Source organism: Rattus norvegicus, chromosome 7, assembly GCF_036323735.1.
Source record: "Rattus norvegicus strain BN/NHsdMcwi chromosome 7, GRCr8, whole genome shotgun sequence".
NCBI classification, from domain to species: domain Eukaryota; kingdom Metazoa; phylum Chordata; class Mammalia; order Rodentia; family Muridae; genus Rattus; species Rattus norvegicus.
This window is the reverse complement of record NC_086025.1, coordinates 30,000,056-30,025,191: the sequence shown is the minus strand read 5'-3', so window position 1 is coordinate 30,025,191 and position 25,136 is coordinate 30,000,056. Positions and strand designations below refer to the sequence as shown.

General features: G+C 43.7%; 2 protein-coding genes across 9 annotated transcripts in view; one reads left to right on the top strand and one right to left on the bottom strand.

The window, feature by feature from the left end:
* The first annotated feature begins 1,029 nt into the window (after window positions 1-1,029).
* Window positions 1,030-7,732, top strand: Snrpf (small nuclear ribonucleoprotein polypeptide F). The gene is made up of 4 exons (NM_001126091.1): window positions 1,030-1,204; window positions 2,627-2,752; window positions 6,691-6,755; window positions 7,250-7,732. Exons 1-4 carry the CDS (start codon window positions 1,202-1,204, stop codon window positions 7,314-7,316), a joined length of 261 nt encoding a protein of 86 aa, NP_001119563.1. The 5' UTR covers window positions 1,030-1,201; the 3' UTR covers window positions 7,317-7,732.
* Ccdc38 (coiled-coil domain containing 38) overlaps window positions 7,680-25,136 on the bottom strand; it is a 74,467-nt gene continuing 57,010 nt past the window's right edge. For 7 of the 8 annotated variants that reach the window (XM_039080091.2, XM_063264412.1, XM_063264410.1 and 4 more), the window contains 8 exons: window positions 23,429-23,521; window positions 23,227-23,284; window positions 21,979-22,051; window positions 18,545-18,696; window positions 16,458-16,593; window positions 10,839-11,044; window positions 9,079-9,172; window positions 7,680-8,442 (listed from right to left, as the gene is read on the bottom strand). In XM_039080091.2, the coding sequence (XP_038936019.2) occupies window positions 8,329-8,442; window positions 9,079-9,172; window positions 10,839-11,044; window positions 16,458-16,593; window positions 18,545-18,696; window positions 21,979-22,051; window positions 23,227-23,284; window positions 23,429-23,521 (926 nt within the window). In that variant the 3' untranslated portion in view covers window positions 7,680-8,328. Of the gene's footprint in view, window positions 8,443-9,078; window positions 9,173-10,838; window positions 11,045-11,815; window positions 15,868-16,457; window positions 16,594-18,544; window positions 18,697-21,978; window positions 22,052-23,226; window positions 23,285-23,428; window positions 23,522-25,136 lie in introns of those variants that run through there. The other variant, XM_063264413.1, reaches the window with a different exon arrangement.

Here is a 25,136-nt window from a genome sequence, read left to right as displayed (position 1 = left end):
CATTTTTTAGATTTTTTTTTTCTTCGTTGTGTTTTGTCTGCATGTGTGCATGTGTACCACGGGAGAGCCTGGTGCCCACAGAAATCAAAAGAGAGAGATTGATCCTCTGCATATGAAGTACTGGATGGATGTGAATCACCAAATGGGTGCTGGGATTCGAACCGGGTCTTTGCAAGAATAAGACGTGCTGTTCTCCGCTGAGACAACACATGTCGACATACTTTAATTATATAAATGTCCATCTTTAGGCCTAGGCCGATCTCAAATCTTGAGTTACTTGGAGAATCCATGCCAAAAAAAAAAAAGTTCAGGTTCATAGAGGGTTAGATCTCCCAAGAAAGGAAAAAAAGTACCTCTTTTTTTTTTTTTTTCTTTACACAGGTTTCATATCACAAGTGAACCGTATCTGAAATGTTGAGATTATGGGGAGATTAAATGGGACTCTGATCGATATCTTTTCATCAGAGAGATTAACCCGTGATAGAGTCAATAATTTCCCACATCCTTATTTACAGACACATGTAAAAGGACCTCCCCTGGGAATGCTTAGACACCAGAACGACAAGAGGCCACCACAGTATTCACAGTATCCCAGACCAAACTTGACCTGATTTCAACTTTTGTAAAGACCTACTTGGGTGCTTTTCACTATCACTCTCGTAGTCCTGCTTCCCGGCTTCCTTTAAAAGCCGGGAAGTGGACAATCTAGAATAAAGAACAGTCCCGTAAAAGGGGACCCTGCTAGAGGTACTCCCCAAGTGCTGGAGCTATGGGAGGATGAACAGAGACCTCCAGAATCCGATCTCATTCTCTCAACTTAAGGACAGATTAAAACTTCATTAGCTAAAGAAACCACGTCCGCTCTCCAGGGCATTTAGCTTCTACTTGTCCTGAAGGAAAGAAATCTGGGGTCGCTCAATTTCTCCCACTTGGAACTTGCGCGGAAGACACAAACACACGCCTTACCTCTGGTTGCTAGGAGACAGTACCTCCATTTCCTCCAATCATCAAGTGCGTCTTTGGTGACCAATCATCGAAGCCTAGACAACGAGGCGAGAGGTGAAAGGTTACGCCTCCTTTTGGCGGCCATTTCTTTTAGCGCCCGTCCTTTCGGTGGTGTAGCGGCAGCTGCTCCAGTCACGAGGGGCGGGCAGCGGCGGGGTCGGCGGCTACTGGGGTGCAGCGCTCGCGGGTGTTCGCGATGGTAAGGAGGATGAGCACCGCAGGGCTAGAGGACGGGTGGCCTCGCGGGGACGGCTGCACGCTATGCCTTCCATTCATCCACATGAGGCGCCGCGCGGCCGGCCGCTCGCTCTTCCTCCCCGCTTCCGAGGCCTTGCTGTGCGTGCATTGGAGCCCTTCCCTTCTCCGAGATCCCCAGCCGTCTTACCCCGTTTTGTTTGTCCCAGAGCCTAAGGTGTAGCCACAGGGTAGGAGTAAACTGAAGCGAGTTTTTATTTTCTACTTAGCACGCTCCACAGTGCGCCTTCATTCCTTGATGTTTGCAAACTTAGCAGATTGTCCTCTGGGACAGAAAGCCCAGGCTACCCTTCCATTCATTTAATACGGTTCTTAGGCACCCAGGCTACCCTTCCATTCATTAAATACGGTTCTTAGGTGCCAGAAAGATGGGGTGCTAATTCAGATCCTGAATTTTCTCAGGTGTGGGAGGTAGGCAGTCAAATGATAGCAAAAATAAGCAATTACAAGTAGTGATCGCTAAGCAGGAAGCTGACAGCATGCTCTGAAAGGCGCATTGGTATAACGCTGCGGAGGAGCGCCTTTCTCCTGAAGGTGGCATATAACCAGAATTCTAAGTGACAGCGCTGGTGGAAGAGTATTTCGCACACGAACTCTTAACTAGAATGTAGGCTTGACTAGTTGGAATTGACAAGAATTAACCGCTACTTGCAACAACAGTGGCTTTGAGATAAGCTTGGGACCTCAACGCCTGTTAGGAAGTATGAGGCTAAATGTCAAGTGCAGTGAGAGATCATTGGAGCATTCTTAAGCCAAGATAACTACATGACTTGTCAAGTACTTTAAATAGTAGTTGGTTTGTGGATAATAAATTGTAGGCAACATAAGTTGCCTACTCAGTAGACCCTGTGCCCTCCAAGATCCTTTGGGATGATGTGTAAGTAGATTGGGGTGTGGGCAAGGTTATGAATTTAAAGGGAATACTTCTTGTAGGATAAACTTGATATGATTGCATTAGGAATCTCTCACCTGAATTGTGTTTTATGTTTGCAGAGATCACCTTGTACCTTTACCTTTATTTTGTTAGAGCTTGGATAGTGAGTGTCATGTAGATATTTGGGGCTTTTGTCCCTTTGGCAAAGCTGGCTTAAGCAACCAGTGCTACATACTTGCCCCACCCACCACCTGTCACTCAGTGCTCACTTGCATAATTCATATTTTTGTTTCCGTCGGTGGGCTATGAAGTTGACTAAATGGGTATTTAAATTTCTCTCAGACACTCTCCAACAAGTTATAAAGTGACATCGAATCAAGAGTTTGCCCTACGTAGATGCCATAAAGTCTTGGTTGGTGTTTCAGTGGAGAGTGGGTGGTAAAAGCTGAGCTAAGCAAAAATTGTTAAATGCTGCTTTTGGTTTTTACACAGAGTTTACCCCTCAATCCCAAGCCTTTTCTCAATGGACTGACAGGAAAGCCAGTGATGGTGAAACTTAAGTGGGGCATGGAGTACAAGGGCTACCTGGTCTCCGTTGATGGCTACATGAACATGCAGGTAAGCTGAGGAGGAGCAGTGTAAGCAGCTGCTCCTACCGAGAGCGGGGTTTCTACTGTTACCTTATCCTCCAAGGTTTTCGGAGAACTGCTGAGAATGCACAGTTAAATTGACAACTGAAGGCGGAGTCGGGACTAAAGTGTGAAGTAGGGAGGATGTTCTCAGGAGCACTTCCACCAGAGCCCAGTCATCGACTACCCTGGCAGCCGAAGAGAGAAGAGCTCTGACATTTATTTGGTCTCTAATACCAGAAAGAAAAACTAGTTTATTACGGAAAGCAAAACTTCCCAGCACGTCCTTCTTCAAAGAATTTTTCAAGGGGAAATTTTAAAGTGCTTTAAAGAATTGTAAAACATGAAAGTAATTCACTAAAAGCATTTTTCCATAGAACACACAGATGATTGACTATGCTTCTTGCTTAGTCTCCTCAGCCGAGTCAGCCAGTTTTTTCTTTGTAGTAAAGGATAGCCTGAAACTCACTGTAATGCAGTGGCGTTGGGACTCAACAAGTGGAACTCTTTGTCCATTAAAAATACTCCCTTATTGTGGTTGGGGATTTAGCTCAGTGGTAGAGCTCTTGTCTAGCAAACGCAAGGCCCTGGGTTTGGTCCCCAGCTCCGAAAAAAAAGAAAAAAAAATACTCCCTATTTCCTGGACCACCTGTAATCCAGCCCACGCTTGAGTGGTCTCTCTCTCTGAGTTATCTATGCTTGGTACCTCCTGTAGGTGGAATGTATTAGATTCAACTAGCTTCAGATCAAAAATTCTTAAGAGAAATTCTGTCTGTGCTCAAGAGATAGTCCTTTTGTTTTCTCCGCTCTGCTGGGTCATGATTAGTCTAGAAATTACATGAAGGACTTTAGGTTATATGCAGATTCTTAGCTATTTGAAACAAGGAGCTCTAACACCCTTGGTCCTCTGAGAGGCCCTGGAACAAACCCCCCATGAATACTTTGGGATAGGCTTTTTGTCCTTTTGTCTGGTGTGATTATGACTTTAGGATTCATTTATATTATAGAGTATCAGAAGTCATTGCTTTTCAGGACTGAATAATACCATGTTATATGGCTATAACACATTTTAGTCTATTCAGTTGTTTAATTAATTATATATATATATCGTCACTCTCTTCAGACACACCAGAAGAGGGCATCAGATCCCATTACAGATGGTTGTCAGCTACCATGTGGCTGCTGGGAATTGAACTCAGGGCCTCTAGAAGATCAGTCAGTACTCTTTACTGCTGAGCCATCTCTCTAGCCCGTCTGTCCAGTTTTTGAACTTCTAGAGATCAAGCCCTGAGCGTCGTACATGCTTTGCAAGCAGGCAACCACTGAGCCACATTCTCAGCCTTTTCATTTTTATTTCTACTTTTTCACTTTATTTATGGCTATTCTAGCAAGTGTGTCAGTGTACCATGTGTGTACCTGGTGCCCACTGAATTCAGAAAAGGGCATTCAGCACCCTGGAACTGGAGATACAGATGTTGTGCACACCACGTGGGTTCTGGGAATTGAACCCAGGTCTTCTGGAAAAGAAGCAAGTGCTCTTGACCTCTGGCCAATTCCCCAGCCTCAAATAAGCCTTTTTTTCAAGTCTCCTTTTAACCCTTTGGAGCACATACACTGGAGTCGGATTGCTGGTTCATCGTTTATTGTTTTTGGGTAGCTGTCATAATTGTTTTACATAGCAGCTGTGTGGTTTTGATTCCTTCAAATGTTACCCAAGAGTTACTGTTTGTTCAGATCTGCACTGACACTTGTTTTATATGAGAGTCCTCTTTTTAGTGTATAAAATATTATTTTCCTGGATCTGAGGAAGTGCCTCCTTTTCGTTTGCATTTCCCCAATGACATTGAGCACCTTTTCGTGTGTTTATTAACTATGTGCTTATCATCTTTGAAGAAATGTGTTACTCACACCCTTCACCCATTTATTTATTTGTACTTTTTAAGATAAGGTCTCATTATGTAGCCGTGGCTGACCTGGAACATGCTACGTAGTCTAACTTAGAGATCTGCCTGCCTCAGCCTCCTAGGTGTTGAACTTAAAGGCATGCACCACTTTGCCTGTTTTTAATTTTTTTGTGTTTAGTTGTAGTTTCTGCCCAGGTTCGAAAGGTTACTTAGGTGGATAGATAACCAGAAATCCAGCTAATGAGAATACTGATGGTTTGGGTCTGGAAAATTCTTGAAACGAGTTATTCACAAAAGCTATAGAAAAGTCTGGAAGGCGTGCCTGTGGTGCTGGAAATAATGTGGATAAGGGATGAGAGCTCAATTGTATGAGTACGTTGAAAACCACAGAAGGTGCGATTTAAGTCCCATCCCTGTCCCTTGGTGTGGTGATGAAAGCCGGTGAGAGAGGTAGGAAGATCAGAGATTAAAACACTACCCTCATTTCACAGGGAGCTGCAATCCAGCCTGGAATACATGAGACCCTGTTGAAAAAAATAAACCATCTAATAGTTGATCTTGCAGTTAATATAGCCCCTGAGGTACAAATGTATCTCTGAGAGAGCCAATTTGAGTTGCTTCAGTCAGCCAAATGTTTATCTGTTGGTGCCATGAATATACCAGTGAGCAAAATAAAGTCCATATCCTTGAGCTTGTTTCAGTGGTGGGAGATGGTTATGGACCACAGATAACTGGGGATGGTGCACAGTACGATGGTAAAGCACAACCAGGGTTACCACTTCTGGTGCTGAACAGCCTAGCCTTCAAAGAGACATCTGGGACAAAATTTTCTCCATTGGAAGGAATAGCAGGCGAAAGTGTCTGTCTGCGGGGGTGTGCTTGTGTTTGAGGTGCAGCAAAAGACCAGAGTGGGAGGTTTGGATTGGCAGTCCCTGAGAGCCTTTCAGCAGTAGTGAGGCCTTTGGATTTAGTAAGCACTAAACTTTGGGGCATTCACGTAGTAAAACATAGAAGCCATTTAAGTGTTAGGGACATGTCAAAAGTAGTTACTTATGGTGGGTAGTGGTGATGATGCACACCATTAATCCCACCAATCAGAAGCAGAGGCAGGTGCATCTCTGAGTTCAAGGCCAGCCTGGTCTATAGAGTAAGTTCTAGGACAGCCAGAACTACACAGAAACCCTTTCTCAAAAACATAACATACATACATACATACATACATACATACATACATACATACATACATACATACATAATGCATACAATTCTGATAGGAATTATGTACAAAATAATCTTGCAAACATTTATTCTAGTGACATGTTCTCAGGTTGCTTTGTTTTCCTCCAGAGAAGCAGCTCCTGTGTCTTAAATGCTTTATGCCAGCCACATTTACCTATTTCTTTTTCTTGTCCACCTCCTACTTATGAAAGAAACTTCCTTCTCTTGTTCTGCCTTTCATGACCCCATACGGCATTTTTAAAGGAATGATAGCTAAAGATTTCTAATTTAAAATTAGAATAGAGTTCACCAAAGTAACCCTAAAGATCATTCTTGATCTTCCCCCCAACATAGAGTACATAAGATTTTTAAAATCTTAGTTTTTGGTTTGATTGTTGGCTAATATATTTTAGCCATAGCTTTTATACACCCATTTGGACACGTTAATATGATTCAGAATGTTTTGCTTTAAAAGTTACTATCTGGTTCTTTAGAGCTGAATTTTCAGAAAATTTAAGAAACACTTCGATATTAGATAAAAATAACATCTAAAAGGCTTAACAACTTTGAAACAAGCTCTGTTATGTGTTAGTTCTATACCCATGCATGTCTTAATGAATACATGAAGTCCAAAGATACAAGAGTGATAGAAAGCTGATCTTGTAATTACTGTTTGTGGAGACAGCTTGAGTTGTTGGTGTGGAGTGGTCTCAGTTACTGGGTTCTAAACAGGAGTAGGGAGGGATGCTGCACTCTTTCCTTCTGTGCAGTTATGCTAATATCTTTTTTTTCTTTTTGTCTAAAGCTTGCAAATACAGAAGAATACATAGATGGGGCATTGTCTGGACATCTGGGTGAAGTTCTAATAAGGTAACAGACTCATTTGTATGTGTGAAAGGAGTTGCTAACGAACCTCAGAAATATCTGCTTAAATAACTTAGTCCTTTAGTTTGGTAGATTACTTTAAAAAAAAAGTACTCTACAACTAGACCTCAGAAACCTGCGAAATTGCTAACGTGTTGGAAGATTTCAGTTTCTAACTGAGGTTTTCCTACTGTTGATCTACACTTCCCGGCTCTCAGGGTTATAGGGGCTTAGATTTGAATTTAGTGGGTCCGACTGTTGTACTCATTGTCCAGTATCAGTGACCACATCAGTGACCACCTACATTCTAAGTTGTAGAGATGAAATTGTGATGATGGTGGTAAAAATACGTGCGGTGTGCTTTTAAAACATCTGTCTAGGACTAACAGGAAGACTGATGAGCTGTGAGTTCAGTGAGCAGTGTCAGGACGGAGCAGTGATGACTTGATCATGCGTGGGTTCTGAGCGCAGCTCAGAATGGACTGTGTTCTCTCTTACAGGTGTAATAATGTCCTCTACATCAGAGGTGTCGAAGAGGAGGAGGAAGATGGGGAGATGAGAGAATAGCATCTTGGAATTTTTTTTTTTATATATATGTATTTCTATACAATAAAGATTGGGGTTTTTTTTCAATTTGACTTGTGGACTATTTATATACAGACATAAGCAAAGTGCAAATGCTGAAACAATGGATGAACGATTTCTTAGAACTAATGTTTGAAAAGCTACCCGGTATCATTCCAGGGGACTCTTTTTGTAACCCCACCACTGGCTGGCTTGTGTGTTTATTTCTGTAAAGGATGGCTCTATGCTTCATAATTTTTCTTAAGGTGAGTTTCAGCCCTTGTAATTATATTAACTGAGACCTCTTCAAAGCAACTGTGTTGTTTAACGTTTCCAAACCACCCTTAACATGTATAAAGTTAAATATTTTCTTAGTATTAATATATATTTTATTAATAAATTATGTTATTTCTATATTGATACAGACTAAATAATGTATATATTGTAGCTAAGGCAAAACATGAAAATTGAAATAATTATGGAGATAGAGCATAATACAAATTGATATTTAGGCTGAAGGTGTTTGGTTTTGTTCACTTAAAAGTTTTCTGATAAAGTTTTCAGAGCTTAATGCTAAGTAAAACCAGTCTCACGTTTGTTCTGAGACCATAGGCTATCAGTTTGTAAGTTTTAAACCTGTCCAGTTGTTTTAACAATAACACATTTTAAAAGTGTATATTCAAAGCTGTGAACTTCCTTACTGCTTTAGAAAATATGATTAAGATTCTCATGCTCTGAGGGGCCATTCTACTATAAGTTCCATTTCATTTTATATCAATAAATTGACTTTGGATGTATGTCTCCAACAGGGACAGCCTAAAGTCTAATATTGCTTAGCTCATCGAATGGTACCAATGAGTAATAAAGAGTCTCAGCAGAAAACGGTTGCTATTCCTATCCTGTAAGCTTTGAGGTAAAGGTCTACTGCATCCCTGGGATCTGTTAGCTCAGTAGTGCATCACTGAGAGCCAACATCCACATACAAACTTGCTAATAAGTGTCTTCAGGATCCTGTTCAACTAAAAAAATACTCCTCCTCCTGTGACTTTGATCTCGGATCACCAATTAAAAGTAGCTCATGTTTGTTAGCAGAGTGAGGTCTTGACCGGTAGATAAGTCGTCTTCCCAACTGAAAAAAGAAAAATAAAGTAACTTTCTTTAGCATAACTTTTCTTTCACAGTATGTATGATGTCACTATTTACTTGAATTTTTACAAGAACCAAATGTTTTAAACTAGTAAATAGGGTACAGGGGATTGGTATAACCTAGCAGATGTCCAACGTTGCTTGGCAAGTTGCCCATTGTATACAAGAGGTAGCAGCTAGCTTTTATGGTCAGTGGAGAGATTTACAAAAAGTCACTGAGTAAGTAGCATGTGGCTCAAATATGGCTGTTCCAGAAAGCAGTGTTGGATGTTAACATTGCATTCCTCAGTGCTGTACCTGCATTTCTTCCATGGTTACAAGAGGGTGCTTTGTTGAGCCAATTTTGAGAAAACCATTTTAAACATCAGTGTTCTTGGATGTTGGAAGTGTTTTCATCAGAAGGACTAAGAAACTGTAATTCATGCCTGCCCCTTCTCTGGAGGGGAGTCTCCCTTTGCTTTCTGTTTTGCACTTACAGGTGAAGTGTTTGTGACTTGGGCATGTGCATAAGGGAAACACCATATTCTGCTGTCATGGGAGGCTCAGAAGGACATGGCCTTTCTAGGAGGACAGTTCTCATGTGGGACTGGGACAGGGGCCTATTATGTAGAAGACAAACCTTCTTCTTGGGTTGTGCCACTGCTCTTTCCAGAGCAGCTTTTAGCCTCTCCTCCTGGTGTCTCTGCTTTTCTCTCATCTTCTCTTCACGAAGCCTGTCATAGGTGAAGAGGAGAGTTATTAGAAGTTCTATAATCATGAAGTGTGAAACATCTACATTGTTATTGTTTGGAGATGAACGATCCAAATACAAGATTTCCATGATGATGACTGAATATTCAGGCAATGGGAAGGCATTTGATTTCAACATTTTGGAGAAATACTTCTCCCTCAGTTCCTGCTCAGGCACTTTCTGTACCATAGCCACTTTAGATCTTAGCCACCCCCTTGACCTGCCTTTAAAGGCAGGGAAGTGTGCACATAACCCGAGTATATCGATTGCCACAAACTATTCAGATCATTTTGAATGATGCCTTCAGTTTAAGACCAGTATAAGCCAGTTCTGCCTGTTAGTGTAGGCACAGACTCCAGACAAGGCAGTAGCTACCTACATCCCAGTGTTTTCAGGGAATGGTAGTGTCTCCTGAACCCTTTTTGTACAGAACTGGGTGCTTTGTTAGGTACCATTAAACCAAGCAGTTCTCAACTTGTGGCTCATTACCACAGGAGCCACATATCAGATGTTCCGTATCAGATAATTTACATTACTCTTCATAACTAGCCAAATTAGCAGTGAAAATAATTTTATGGTTGGGGTCACCACAATGTGAAGACCTATGAAGGCTGGATCATTAGGAAGGTTGCTCTAACCCTTGGAGGAAAAAGTTCTTTGACAACTGGAACTGTATGCATATTACTGTTGAAAACAAATTGTAATTGCACTCCCTGGTACTGTGAGGAGCCTGAGGTCATTTGGAAGGAGTTGTCCTCTGCTTAGATAAGTGTGTTATAAGAGCTGTCCGAGTCACCTTCATTTTTACATGGGAGAAATAATACCCTCCCTGCATCAGTAATGTAACAATATTAATGGCTAGTATCTTCCAAGCATATTCAATGATTTTATATTGTTAGTTTGATACATCACCCCTCTGAAGTAATTACCGTATCTTGTGACTTCTTTTTAAAAACACAGTGAAATAGACTAGACATTTGATCCCTCCTGTAGGTCACAGTAGTTGTAGCTAAAAGGCAAGCAGGCAGGCTTCGTGCTCATGCCTGGAGCCACAATGCTCATCTGCCTCTATAGTTCCCTTTGCTAGACCATGAACATTGCTTGTCACATTGTCATGTAATAGTGGCAGCTATGTTACAGTGATAACCGTTCCAAACAAAATGACCATAAAGACCTTCAAGTCAGTCTAAGGTTTCAGTCATGTAAGGTCTGTGGATAAATGAGTGGGGGGGTGGGAGTGCCAGCTAAACGTCACACAGTGTCACCTAAGTGTTGCCATTCCTTTATAGAGAGAGTCGTTTGTGGTCATCTAAGGACAGACCCTTCACCATAGTGTAGTTCCTTTACACGACAGCCCTAAAGAAATGTTCATATGACTTGAGACTCCCTCTGTCCCCCATCCTAATTAGGTCGCTTGTCTCTGGTAAACATAGTATTTACCCAGTCCTCGGGTCACAGTGCTCATTACAAATAGTAACGATAACACTCCTATTTCCTAAGAACATTCTCTATGGGAGGGCAGGGCTGAGTTAACTCCACTGCATCTCCATTTTGCAATGCTTGCCATATAGAGATTGCAGACAATAGAGTGGGACTTATGCCACTTAAGACAGCCATTCACTGTACGGAGGAGAAGACGGTCACAGTACTTTTGCCGTCGCTCCTTCTGTTTGATCCTTTCGATTGCTTCCACGTTCTCTTTGGGAATAGATTCAATGAGGTCGCTCAGCTCCACCAGGCGAGACTCCACTTTGACCAGTTTTTGAATTGCGTTCAGACTGCCAACCTCAGCATCTCCAATGCAGACTCTGTAGACTTGGTTAATCTTTTTACTAAGTGAGTCTATCAGCTTTTCCTGAGCGCAAGAAAAAAGCAGAAAACGTTCCATCACTATGTGGTGGCTCGATGTCAGTAAATGCAAAATTCCATTCTACTGTTACAAGTGGAAAGCTCTTAAGCGTCACCATCACCATCATCATCATCATCATCTAGTGCTGGGGATAGAACCTGGGACCTAACACATGGTAAGCAAATGTTCTACCACTGGGCTACACCCCACCTGCTCCATAAATGTTTCAAAAGACAAATCAGTGAGAACAAGTAGCAGGGAAATAGTTGTGTTGTAATTTATAGTCAGGTCATTATTACAGTGACACCTTGACTTGTATTAAAATATATACAGTATATACAAGTATGTGTATAAAAGTAATTTTGGTTTGAATGGTTTTTGTTGACCAGATTCCCTAAATGTTCCAAGTACAGAAAACACACATTTCAAATCACTGTATACCACCAATGGCATAATGTGCCCCTGCCCCATTTTTTATTGTACTAAACTCACTAAAAGCTTATATTGCCGCCTGATGGGTGTTTATGTGCCCAGTCCCTGTCTTGAGGTGGGGGGGCTGGAGGGCAGGGACTACTGCTTATGTTACTGTGCACACCTAAAACAGTGCCTTGTGCATAGCTACACACAATAAATGTTTGCTGAATAAATGAATGCTTTCAGAGAAATGTGTGTACAAGCAACAGATTCCTAGGCTGACCGAACAGCCTTTTAGGAGTTTAATTTTTGAGATCTTCACAGGGAAGCCATTGCTGTAAATCTAATCTAAAGAAAACTTAGGCCGAAGCCCGCCAATCCCTGTACCTCGACACTTCGATGTTTTACTTGATTTTGCAGTCTCTTGAGCTGGTAGATAATGTAACTTGGGAGATGAAAGGGGTCATCCGATATCGGCTTTGGCTGTCTGATATTCGTCAAGAAACTCAATAAACTTCTCAGCAAAGTAAATCGATTTCCATGAAGGTTCCTGCCTCATGATTACAGGCTTCTGCTCAAGAAGATGAGAATCACCATAAAGTCAAGAAAAACACACCCAAGGCTGATGTGACTCCCTCCACTGGGGAGACCCATCCTGGAACCATAAAGGCCTCACAGCCGCCATCACGTAAAGCCAAGGTCTGCAACTTCCAACAGCTTGTTGCTCCCACTTCTTGCTTTAACAGATGTTCCAAAGATCCTGTTTATTACAAAGCTCCTAGTTTCTCGCTTTCTAAATACTTTGTTTTCATTTATATTAAAAGGACAGCCTTTCCCTTTAAAACTTAAAACTTACAGAAATAAAATAACAAAAGTAAACCATAAATCCTGTTTGCCACAGTTTCCTCCTCTAGCATAGCGCTTACTTTGTTTCCTATTTATAGACCTCCGCACTTTCTTAGAGATCTTGGAGATGGCTAAAGGGCAGACAAATATAAAAAGAAAGAAATCGAAGAACCCCACCAAGGGGGCAACACACTTTGTATTAAAAATGAGAAGAGAAGAAGAGGAGGAGGAGGAATCTTGGTAGAAGATGTGGCTTATGTTTGTAACCCTAGCACATGGGCTAGGACAGTGATTGCCACAAGAGTGGGGCAGCTTGGGCTAGGCCACCTGGGTTATATTTTTTTTCTTGAAGAAAAGAGTTATTTTGCCCTAATGTACATGGGAATTTCAAGTATTTAATGCACGTTTTAAGAAAAACTGGTAGGAACATGTCCTTTTTGATGGAAAGAGACTTAAACACAGAGTCAAGGATGGACAGAGACTTTAGATGGAGCCTTTTCTTTATTTCTTTTTTTTTTTTTTTGTCTTTTTTAGTCCCCTCATTAAACAGGAGAGGGAACTACAAGATGAAAACAGATTAAGAACTAAGAGAAGGAATGAAGGAAGATGGCTTACTATGAAAATGAGGATGACTTCCTGGTCCAATACAGCTAAAGGGCAAAGGAAACCGTGGCAGGAGGCAGGAGAGATGGGCAAATGGGTCCTTTAACCTGCCACTAGAGGGCGGGCTCAGACCAGAACCACACAAATTGGAGACCGTTGCAGCAGGCTGAGTTCACCAGGGCCAGTGGGCAGGAAGATGGATCCAAGACTGAGTACCAGGGTAACTCAGGTGTCTGTTGACAGTGAACGGGACCTGTTGGGACCAGAGCAAACTGGAGGGCTGTCTGGATGTCATCACGTGTTCTTTCTCAGCAGTCTGTACTTCAATCCATCCTCTTTTCTGTGGTGTACTGACTATGCACGTTCCCAACTGAACCTCGGGAGCTCCTTCAGTGCGCACACACATAAAACTAGAGACAACCAAATTCAGCTAACCGAACCAGGGGCCAACATTCCATTCCAAGGTCTCTAAAAGCAAATCATCGTTGCCTCTGAAAACCACGTGAATGGATGCCATAAACATTATGAGAGGGAAAAGCCATTAGAGGGCATAACTCCATTTCTATGAAGTTCAAGACAGCAAAGCTAATTGATGGTGAGAAACCAGAACAGTGATCACTTTTGAGGATGGAGAGACTGGGGTGGGGTTCCTGTAGGAGTCATTTATTCACCATCTGTGGCCTGCCGGGGGCTGGGTTCACTCTGAGAAGATTCCTCAAGAGATAAATTTATTTACATGTTTCTCATGATAATTTGGAGTTTAAATTTTTATTTTAAAAATATTGAATTGGGAAAATTTTAAGGATTGAATGCCTTTGTAATTGTGAAGGTTTTGAGGGGTTGTTTGTTTGTTTGTTTTTGTTTTCCTATGTAGCCGTGGCTGTCCTAGAACTCACTCTGTAGAGCAGGCTGACCTCAAACTAAGAAATCCACCTGCCTCTGCGGCCCAACTGCTGGGATTAAAGGCATGTGCCACCACTGTCTAGCTTGTGGATGTTTTAAAAGAATAAAAATACTCATTGTTGTAGGTTTGAATTCCCTAATTATTTATGGATACCAAAATTAGGTGTCCTTCATAGTCCTTAATAAATCTGAAGTGGGGGACTTAAAAATTAGGGATTTATGTTTATTCATAAAGGATTTTGTGTTGTATATTTTAAGATTTGAAGAAAATAGGGTTGAGGAAACAGGAAAACTAAGAAGAATATAATAGTTTTCTCTGGGCCTGGGTGAGGGTGCAGCTTAATTGGTTTAGTGCACTGGTTCTTAACCTGTGGGTCTCCTGTGACCCTTTCAAGGGACTGAATGACCCTTTCATGGGGGTCTCATATCCAATATCCTGCATTTTAGATCTTTCTATTACGATGCAAAACAGTAGCAAAATTACAGTTATGAAGTAGCAACAGAAATAACTTTGTGGTTGGGGATTGCCCCAACATGAGGAACCGTATTAAAGGGTCACAGCGTTAGGAAGGCAGAGAACCTCTGCGTTACTGCTAGTCTACTGTGTGTGTGAGGTAGCCCAGAACTGCATGAAACTGGGTGTGGTGGTATATGCTTGGAATCCCAGCCTCAAAGGGGTGGTGCAGGAGGAGAGCTTCAAGGTCATCCTCAAGGACACAGTGAGTTTGAAGCTAGCTTTGGATAATGAGATGCTGCCTAACAACGATCCTCAAAACAAAACCCTTCTAATTCTCCCATTTTTTTTCTCCCTCCATATCCCACACTGTATATTCTTGAAAGACCATAAGTTATTAACCCCATTCTCCAGAGTGTGCCTGCAAATTGTACAAACGTATACTTATGATTGTTAGTTTATGGATATCTTAAGGAACTTTTTTTTTTTCTCTTTTTTGGAGCTGGGGACCGAACCCAGGGCCTTGTGCTTGCTAGGCAAGCGCTCTACCGCTGAGCTAAATCCCCAACCCCCTTAAGGAACTTTTAAATCAAGTCTCTGTTCTCTGGGAATTGAGCCCTGGGCTTTTCACAAACTAGATTCTCCCTTCTCTTGGTTGACTCAATGTTTAAAAGTATTGAAGATGCCTCCCCGCCCCCAATAGTTACCCTAAAACTGAGATTAAAGTGGTTTGGTTGTGGTATGGATACCGTTAGATAGCAAAGATAATTTATCTCTTACTTAACAGTTGATCAGCTTCAGAATTATTTAAGAGTTGGATAGAAACAACACAAGCGTCCATCAGGTGAGTGTCAGTTGGTACAGTAGGCAAAGTACAGTGCAGAAGAGAGAATATTCAACACAGTCCTGACACACGCCACGGTGTGGATGAACCCAGAGAACATGATGCTTTGTGACACAAGCTAGACATTAAACGACACACACTGCTCAAATCCACTTATATGAGACCTGTAGAAGAGTTGAACTCAGAGAGTCAAAGAAGCAGATGGTGAGCAGCGAAGGGACCGGGAGCTCGCGTTAAAAGAGTGTGCTGCTTTTCTTGTACAAGATGAAAGGCATTCTGGAGATTGGCTGCAAAGCAATGTGAACGGATTTAACACCACCAAACTGTACCTTTTAAAAAGTGGTCAAGACGTTCAGCTTTATGCTTAAGTGGTGACGGAAAGGTTCTGGAAGCAGCCCCGTGGTCACAGTTATGCTACATGAAGGTTGAAATGCCGTTGAATTGCGCACTCAGGACGGTTAGGCGGCAAGTCTTTTTGTACAGTGTACCACCGTTTAAAAGAAATGGTTGATTAAAAACAAAAACGGAGAACTGAGCTGCTGCAGTCAACACATTTCCTGCCGAAGCTTTTGCTTGTAAGTAATCCTGCCTGTGTGTAGGTAGGGGAGGCTGGTCACGTTTCCTAACGCAGCCCATTCCTCGATCCGCCTCTGTCTAAACATCAAGTTCGCAGCGGTCAATGTGGTGTGAGCCCCAACTTGGTGGCTTTGGATTCGCATTCCAAGAAACAGCAGTGGTGGTTGGCGTGTCTTGTGGATCTGAAAACTAACGTGGTCATTCATTCAACAAACATTTATTGAGCACTGACACTTAAGGGAGCACTGAACTGAGCTCACTAACAAGAAGTTAGGACGGTCCCTGGTGGAGGGCTTTGGATGCGGCTGGGAAAGAGGAACCTGTCAATAAAATACGGGCGTTAGCATGTGTCACAGGTGCTGGGAGGTAAGCCAGTCTATTTAGGCCCAAAGAAGTTGACACACATTTAGGCTCAGTGCTTGGGCCAGTTCTCCATTCAGGGTTACCTGTGTAAGTTTACTATCTTCTGTCAGTGGTCACACGAATTACCACCCAAACGGTTAAAGGCAGCGAACTGCATCACACAAGCACACACCAACACAGAGGGGCCATTTGAAATAAATAGAACAACATTTTGCGTGAGCCCCAGGGTCAGTCTAAATGGTTGCTCTCTCGCAAATCAACTGTTTCGCATTGACAAACTAATTCCACCCTGTTTTTCCACACCCTGGCAATTTCTGGGTGGCCCTGCCTCTCCCCGAGTCAAGTGCTCAGCACCCAGGGAGGCCAGATCATTACCAGGAGACAAAATAAAATGTTACTGCAGGCCAAACCTGTACCTGAGCATCGGAATTGAATTCTCCGAAGTTGAAGAGCCTGGACCTCAGCTCCAACTCTGCAGCCTTCTCCTCCTCTCGTTCACAGCTCACCTTAAGCATGTTCTTATGCTCCAGAAGGAACGAGATGTTGTTGTTTCTGTCGCAAAGGAAGGAGGGGACCCCTGTCCGTAACTCAAGGTTGAGAGACTCAACCCTCTTGCTGGGCACCTGTCAGCACCTGGCACCCAGCAGCCACGAAGGGCGTCAGCGTGTGATGACATGGCCCGAGTGCGTGCAACTCAAGCGTGCGTGCATGAGTGCATCATATGTGAGAGTGGTGGTGGTGGGGTGGGTGGGTGGAGAGGTAGGGAGAGAGGAAGAAGGAAGGAGAAAGGAGGAGGGAGGAGGGGTTAGGGGAAGAGGGAGGGGAAGGGAGGAGGAAAGGGGGAGGGAGGGGGATGGGGGAGAAGGAGGGGGAGGGAGGAAGAGAAGAGATGGTGAGGTGGAGGATGCATGCCCGTGAGTGGGGCCTGTGCTCACCATGCTCGCCCACAGGTCAAGAGAGCAACCTCAGGTACCAATCCTCATTTTTCACCTTGTCTGAGAAAGGCCTTCTTTCCGTGTGTGTGAGGGGAGTGGGGGGGGGGGGGTGGATGCTATGTCCTATGCGGAAGTCACAGACATCTTGGAGGACTTGGCTCTCTCCGGCTCTCTCTCTCCATGTGGAGTCAGGGACTGAACTCTACCTTGGCAGCCAGCCACTCTACCCACTAGAGCATCTCAGTGGCCCCAAGGTTCTGTTTTGGCAAATGCCAGACCGTCTGGCCCATGGCCTTCTGGACAGTCTCTTGTCTCTGCCTCCCATTAGGAGTGCTGGGCTTAACGGTGTGCACTACTGCGGTCTGGCTTTTGTGCAGGTTCCAGGATTCAAACTCAAGTTTTCATGCTTGGTCAGTAATTGTTTTATCCCCTGAGGCATCTCTCAAGCCTTCCAGTCAAGTCACCAGGAAGCAAATAAAAGCTTACATGCAGGTGTTAATTTCCATTAGAACACATTTTCTCTAGTATTGTGGATCCCCTCAAACCTCCAGACCGAAAACAGCAGTGTGTGGCCCCCCAGGACCCCCAGATGTCCTCAGATGTGGCTGATCACCAGAATAGCCTCAGGTTCAGGGAAGATAGATATGTCTGCTTAGCTTGCCTTCCAGTTCTCATTAAAAAAAAAAAAAAAATCTCCAGAGAAAGATTCAGACATAGATCCTTTCCCCTCCTAACACGCCCATCCTGGCTGGAGGACCACACACACACACTCAGGCTGGGTGAAGAAACTGGGATTGTGTCTCAGGTCCTTGCCTTCTGGGCAAATTGGTTCTGAAGTTTAAATGTAGTTTAACCTAATTGCTTAGAAAGATTGCCGTCAGGTTGGGGATTTAGCTCAGTGGTAGAGCGCTTGCCTAGCAAGCGCAAGGCCCTGAGTTCGGTCCCCAGCTCCGGAAAAAGAAGAAGGAGGAGGAGGAGGAGGAGGAGGAGGAGGAGGAGGAGGAGGAGGAGGAGGAGGAGGAGGAGAAGGAGAAGAAGAAGAAAGATTGCCGTCTTCTGACCCAGACAACTATTCCAAACAGGCCTACACCTTTTGTAATCTGATGGATACAAGGCTTCACTCTTTATAATCGGAGGCTCTTCTCAAAACTGTAGTCTTAGGGCAGAGGTAGCCTGGGACTCTGGTCTCCTCTGTACTAGGCCTGCTATGCTGATAGATACATTATGGAACAAGACAGTATTTTAAATCACAGAGAGTCACTTTGGAGAGTCACACCCATGGAAATTGCATTCATGACCCCCTCAATCTGTAGTGACAGGTAGCCCAGCGACAGCTGTCCTGGAGCCATTTCCACCTTTCCAGCTAGGAAAAAGCTTCAAAGAGTGAGAGGAGGCAGGAGGAAAGTTAAACTGAAACCAGCCTAGTCTGTCCAGATGTCAGTCTTCCTTTGTACCCATCATCATGTAAATCGTTCTTAAGTCAAACCCCAGCCCACACCAGGAGAGGAGCCATCATGAGTGGATGCGGTCTCTGGTTAATAACTGTTGACTAAGAAGAACCCACTCACATCTTATCCTGTATAAATCGTTCTCTTTTGTTGACATCTTCGAGATTCTCATCCACATCTTGGGAATACTGGACCAAGGTGAGATTCTGCTCTTCCAGCTCCGTGAGGACCTGCAGTAACTCCTCCGGCTCCTTGAAATAGATCTCTGGCATCTAATCAATCAACAGGGAAGAGAAGAGTTTCACAGATGCGCTCATGTGACTTGTCTGACAGTATGGGGAGGGGGGCTGTCATTCATCAGGTCTCCACCCCTGTGGCAAGCTACTGGAGAAGTCAACTTTTAACGAGGGACTATTTATTTTTGCCCTGGGACTATATATATATTGGTTAGATGCATACTGGCAGAGTACACGGTGTCAGGATCACATGGTGGAAGCCACTTCACCATAACCAAGAGGTAAAGAGAGAAGGCACCAGGGGTCCTCTTCCCTTTCAAGAACACACCTCCAATGACCTAACTTTCTTCCACTAGTCTCCATCTCCAAAGACATCACATCTCGGCAGATGTCACAAGGTCTGCAGTGGTGACCCCACCCTCCCAGCAAGAGCTGGGGACCACACTTGCAAGACAAATGTTTTTGGAAATGTCCTGAATCCACACAACAGTTTGGAGGACGAGGGAGGCAGAGAACATTGTAAAGGAGCCCTGTTCCCAGAGAGAGATGGTAGATGGAAAGAGATAATTTGGGGTCTGGGGAAAGGTGGGGGATATTAAAGAGGAAAAGAGGGAAGGAAGAAAGGAGAAAGGCTTTATTAGAAGAGAAGTGGAGGGTTGGGGATTTAGCTCAGTGGTAGAGCGCTTGCCTAGCAAGCGCAAGGCTCTGGGTTCAGTCCCCAGCTCCAAAAAAAAAAAAAAAAAAAGAGAGAGAGAGAGAGAGAAGTGGGAGGAAAGATGGGAGGGAGAGGTAAGAGACTGATGGAGGGTCATTTCCTCTCAAGGTAATTATTTGATAGGTCCTGGCTCTTTAAGAACATGTATTACCTTATGTAAGCATTCTCAAAGATGACATATATCATTAATACATGTGTTCATATTATTTATAGCAGCTATGACACAGACACAACAGAAAATATTCATAGATAGGTGGATAAAGGGAATATAGTGCAGATACACACAATGGAATGTTATTCGGTCTGAGACATTCTCTTCTACAGTGCATTTGTGTGGTTCTGCACATGTGTGTGCAGCTATGTGTGCACATGCCACAGTGTTGGGGCTTATAGGAGAGCCTCAGGTGTGGTTTCTCAGACACTGCCCATCTGGTTTCTTCCTTTCTTCCTTCCTTCCTTCCTTCCTTCCTTTCTTCCTTTCTTTCTTTTCCTTTCTTTCTTTCGAGACAATCTTTGGCAGGCCTGACACTTACCAAGTAGGACATGCTGACTGGCCAGCAACCCCCAGGGATCTGCCTGTCTCTGCTTCCCAGGTGTTAGGATTATAAGCTTTGTGGCACTATGCCTGATTTTTTTTGAGGGGGGGGTTATAATGGATTCTGGGTCTGGAAATCAGGTCATGCTGTGAAGAGGCACCATGGCCAAGGCATCTCTTATAAAGGTAAACGTTTAATTGCGGCTGGCTTACAGTTCCAGAGGTTCAGTCCATTTTCATCATGGAGGGAAACTTGGCAACATGCAGGAAGACATAGTGCTGCTGGAGAAGGAGCAGAGAGTTCTGCATCTGGATACATAGCAGCAGGAAGAGACTGAGGCACACTGGGCAGCTTATAAGAGCACAAGCCCACCCACAATACACCTCCTCCAACAAGGCCACACCTCCTCCAACAAGGCCACACCTCCTCCAACAAGACCACACCTCCTCCAACAAGACCACTCCTCCTCCAACAAGGCCACACCTCCTCCAACAAGACCACACCTCCTCCAACAAGACCACTCCTCCTCCAACAAGGCCACACCTCCTCCAACAAGACCACACCTCCTAATAGTGTCACTTCTTATGGGTCAAGCATTCACACAAGTCTATGGGGGCCATTCCTATTCAAACTACCACACAACGCAAGTACTGTACCTATTTGCTTGCTACCTAGCCCCATTGTGGCATAATCTAAATGAGCTTGGAGGACCATCATGCTAAGTGAAAAAGCCCCCGCCCCCAAATCCAGACCAATAGTGCACAAGATGCTCATTTAAATATTTATATATTTAAATAGCCAGTCTCTTAGAAACAGAAAGATGGTTGCCAGGGGCTGGAGGTTAGAGGAGGGGGTATTAGATGGGCACAATGCTTCAGGTTTGCAAGATGCTATCCAACAGGATGTGCATGGTCAACAGTGCTGCCCTTCACACGGAAAACGTTAAGCTGGACCACCTGGGTTTGAGCACAGGTTTCAAAGCAGAATGACCTGGGTAAGGTACGTCCTGTGTAATAATGGTAGGGGTGTGTTTGGTAGGGGTTGTTTTGTTTCTCTTTCAATCCCTTGCAAGCCTCTGTGATCGCATTTAGACGGGGAGACCGCAATCGGTTTTGCAGCTGTAATGGGGTGTTTTGAGGGAGGAATGTTTGTGGTTCTGCTACCCAATAGGGTGAAAATAAGTCCTGGGCTGGCTCGGAGGCTGGAGCACTTTCTGTGCAAGGATGAGGATCAGAGCGTGGCAGCTGACCCCCCAAACCCTCCCACCCACCCCTCATCACCCCAGTGGTTAGGAGATTCCCAGGGCAAGCTCGATAGGTTGCCAAAATCCGTGAGCTGCAGATTCATCGAGGAGCCTTGTTTCTGGAAATAAAGTGGAATGCAATCACAGGACACGCCCAGTGGCAGCTCTGCCCTGGGCATGGACAGTCACACATGCATTCACATACATGCAAACTTCAATACATATGCCACACGCAAATAACAATCTAAGAGTAACAATTTTTGTAGAGCTGTTGTAGAGTATCTATCTTCTCCAAAAGGTTTTGCATTTGTTTTTTGTTCTTTTGCTTTTGTTTCTGTTTTGAGACGGGCTCACTAAGGACCTCAGACTGGTTTAGAACACACTATGTAGTCCAAGCGGGCCTTGAATTTTGTTTTTGCTATTGTTTTTGATTTGGTTTTTGTCTTATTGAGTTGGGAGCCTCTCTTGTAGGCTAGGCTGGCCTCCCACTTGCTAACTATCTGAAGATAACCTGGGCCCTCAGGCCTCTGCCTCAGCCTCCCAAGAGCTAGGATTACAGGCCAGCTTTGCCATATCTAGCTTCTTGGCCTGAAATCTGTGATTCCCCTGCCTCACCCTTAAAAGGGCTGACATGTTACCTTCTTAAATATTTGCTTTTCATAGATAGCTTGATGACAAGTATTGGTAATAGACAGGTCTTAAGAACAGTATCAAATCGTGTTTCCTTCTGGAAAAAGGGTGATATATTTGGAACAGGACATTGCAGGAGAAATGAGTGAACATGTACACTACGTACGGGTAGAATTAAGAAACAATCTGGTTACCAGATCAAACTCCACTATCTCGTCCTCTATAAAGTACTCCAAACTGTCCTCCGAGGCAATGCTCTCAGGCCGACTGTAAAAGAAAAAAGGGAAAGAAACCATTTCTGAGTAATTTTCTGTTAACATGTTTGTCTTTGTCCCTAAATCGACTCTGAACCCCAACTATCACAAAGTTGGGGTTTTTTACCTAATTTTTATTTATGCTGTGAGTGTTTTATCTGCATGTATGTCAATGTACCATGTGCATGCCTGGTGCTCATAGAAGCCACAAGAGCCTGTGTTGTGGGCCAACATGTGGATGCTGGGAATTGAACCCACATTCTCTGCCAGGGCAGCCAGTGCTCTAACCACTGAGCGATGTCACCAGCCCCTATTACAGGGTTCACCATGCATGCAGGCCAAACACCCAGATACATAAAACATTCACTATAGCCCCAAACTAGAAACCAGGGGGTGAACAGTTCAAGGACACAATGTTCAGACCACAGAGCACTGCTCGACAAGAGAACCAACTGCTCACGGTCTCACATGGTTGGATCTCTTGGGAATTATTATTAAAGATTATATTCTGCATGATTCTTCTTACATTGCATTCTTGAAACGACAAAACCAGAGAAATGAACAGAGTAGGGGCTGCCAGGGGAAGAGGATGTGGATGTAACCACAAAGGGACATGGAGAATCCAGTGGTGGCATTTTGCACTTGATTGAGCCGAGGTTGATATCCTGGCTGAGGCATTGCCCTATGGTTTGGCACGGGATCCCTGTTGCGAGATATGGTAGTCTTAGCTCAGAACCCTTCCTTGAGGCTACCATGCCTGACCGAGACAGTCATATATCTCCTCAAAGCACCTCTGTGTAGCTAAGATCGACAATGAACAGTTTATAAAATAATGAATTCATAATCAAGTTAGGGAAGAAGCACAGAAGTAAATAAAAATGCTTTATGGTCCTTCTTCGATAGGTAAATGAGGGGTTAAATCTGAAGGTGCACAGGCTATAGGAATAGCTAGAAGAGGAGACCCAAGGGGCTGGGATCTACTGGTTCCAGTGACTGGGGCAGTGGGTCCTTATAAAGAGAGCAGAATTCTGGGGCATCTCGGGAGTGCACAGACTTGAGCCACCACTACTCCACTGTATGTGACAATAGGCTTGGAGATGAGGACTTTGTTGACAGAATGCTAAAGAGACTTATCTTCTAAAAAGTCATTCACATTTTTCACCAGAATTCATTAAGTTTGTAACATACGCTAACACGGATGACCTCCTAGAGTCTTGGCCCAAAGTAGATTTCCTACGTCTTCCTCCTGTTCAGAATGTCCAGGTGAGGTCATGCCACGTGTGATGGGAGAGGAAAAGGAGAACACTGTTAGAGTCCTTGTCGCCCGATGTGCACTAATATGTGCCTGTTGGAAGCTCTGGTCAGTGCAGTCACAGACCTCGGTCCTCACCTAGGCTTCCTCTCTTTGAACTGCGATCTTCTGAAAACGATAGCCTGTCCGAGTCGGTGCTGTTATTTCTTTTACTGGTACATATTGAGAATTCTAAACATGGGAGATGAAGAGGAGAGAAAGTGAGAGTTTGTGGGGGAAGGGGGCGGGGCGGGGCGGGGCGGGGCGGGGCGGGGATATACTTCTGAGAGTGGGAGCTTTGCCTCAGTCAGAAGGCAGAGTTACTTTAAAGCTTCCCAGGATGAATTTTGCGGAGTGCAGACCCTGCGTCCTGCAATGTGAACTCTGCAACCAACCGTGAGGTCTGCTCTCGGACACAGGGAGAAGAGACGAGAATAGACCATTTATGGCCAAGGATAGCTCCATTTCCAACATTAGCCCATCATAGTTCCTGAAACTCCGCTGTAACCATTGGCACTCGTCGCCTGAGAGCCTACCGGGACCTGAGTGTCCTCATTTAGATGAGGAGTCTAGAAAAAACTAAATCCGAAACTCTCTTATGAAAATACATCTCGGCTTTACTTCCGTTTTCCCTCTTGCTCAACATCGTTTAACAAGCTTTGATCAGGGACTCATGTCCCCGCCCACCAGCTCCCTGCAAGACTAGTTCTCCCTGATTTTTAGTTTGCCAGTTCCTGTAGTATAAATGCTTGGATCAGCTGGGCGCCCTCTAGACTCCCGGTCCTTGTATGAATTCTGGAAATGCTTCAGGCAGTAGCTGAGAATCTTGGCTCTCACGTAATTGCTTTGCCTGCTCCCAGGGGTTAATTCTGTTATGTGCTTGGTGACCAATGCCCATCTATCCAATATCTCAGAACTTTCTTTAAGGAGGAAGTGAGCCTGGGCCTAGCCACTCCAATATTGCTGGAATAAAATCTTCTGTTAGGATGTGGTTCCGCTTGGATCATGTGTGGAATGTTTACGTAATAGATTCTGTCTCTGCTCTATAACTGACACACTAACACCAGCACAGCACTGTTCCAATTACTCAGATTATGTGGTTAAATATCTAACCATATAATTGCATATAAAATTATAATATATTTAAATATATAATACTTAAAGTACTATTAGTGACTCACCCACCCCCATTACCTTCTTAAGCTAAAAGCACTTATTTTTCTGTACGGACCTCAGGATCATGGTTCAACGTCCTCTCCACTCTCATACTCAACTCTCTAAAAATCCCGTGGTAGCAGGGTTTTTTTTTGTTTTGTTTTGTTTTTTTTTTTTTTTTTTTTTTTTTTTTTGGAGCTGGGGACCGAACCCAGGGCCTTGCGCTTCCTAGGCAAGTGCTCTACCACTGAGCTAAATCCCCAACCCCGGTAGCAGGATTTTTATTGTAATTTTGCCAAATACACTTATTTCAAGAAAATTATTAAACTTACAGTATCAATTCTTGTGATGTGTTCTGCAAACACAACAAATTTCTCCATTTGTCAACACCCCAGGTCAGACACATTGAAGTTGTGATTTCCCAGCTTCAAAGTATTTGTACAGTTTCCAATGAATACATTTAGTTTATTACTATTAGGTTAACAAAGTATTATCGATTTTGTATCCATTGATCATATTATAGAGACCTTTAATTACAGTTTTTTGAGATGTTGTTATAATATCTATAAATAATGTAATTTTATTTGTTGATGTATTCATTTTTATTGCTTATATCTGAAACTAACCTGAATTTCCAAATTAATAATATATG

Excerpts from the sequence above, each read along its gene's own strand:
- Snrpf (NM_001126091.1), top strand. Across the intron at positions 2,753-6,690 it reads ATGGCTACATGAACATGCAG|CTTGCAAATACAGAAGAATA; the intron begins GTAAGCTGAGGA and ends TTTTGTCTAAAG. Across the intron at positions 6,756-7,249 it reads CTGGGTGAAGTTCTAATAAG|GTGTAATAATGTCCTCTACA; the intron begins GTAACAGACTCA and ends TCTCTCTTACAG.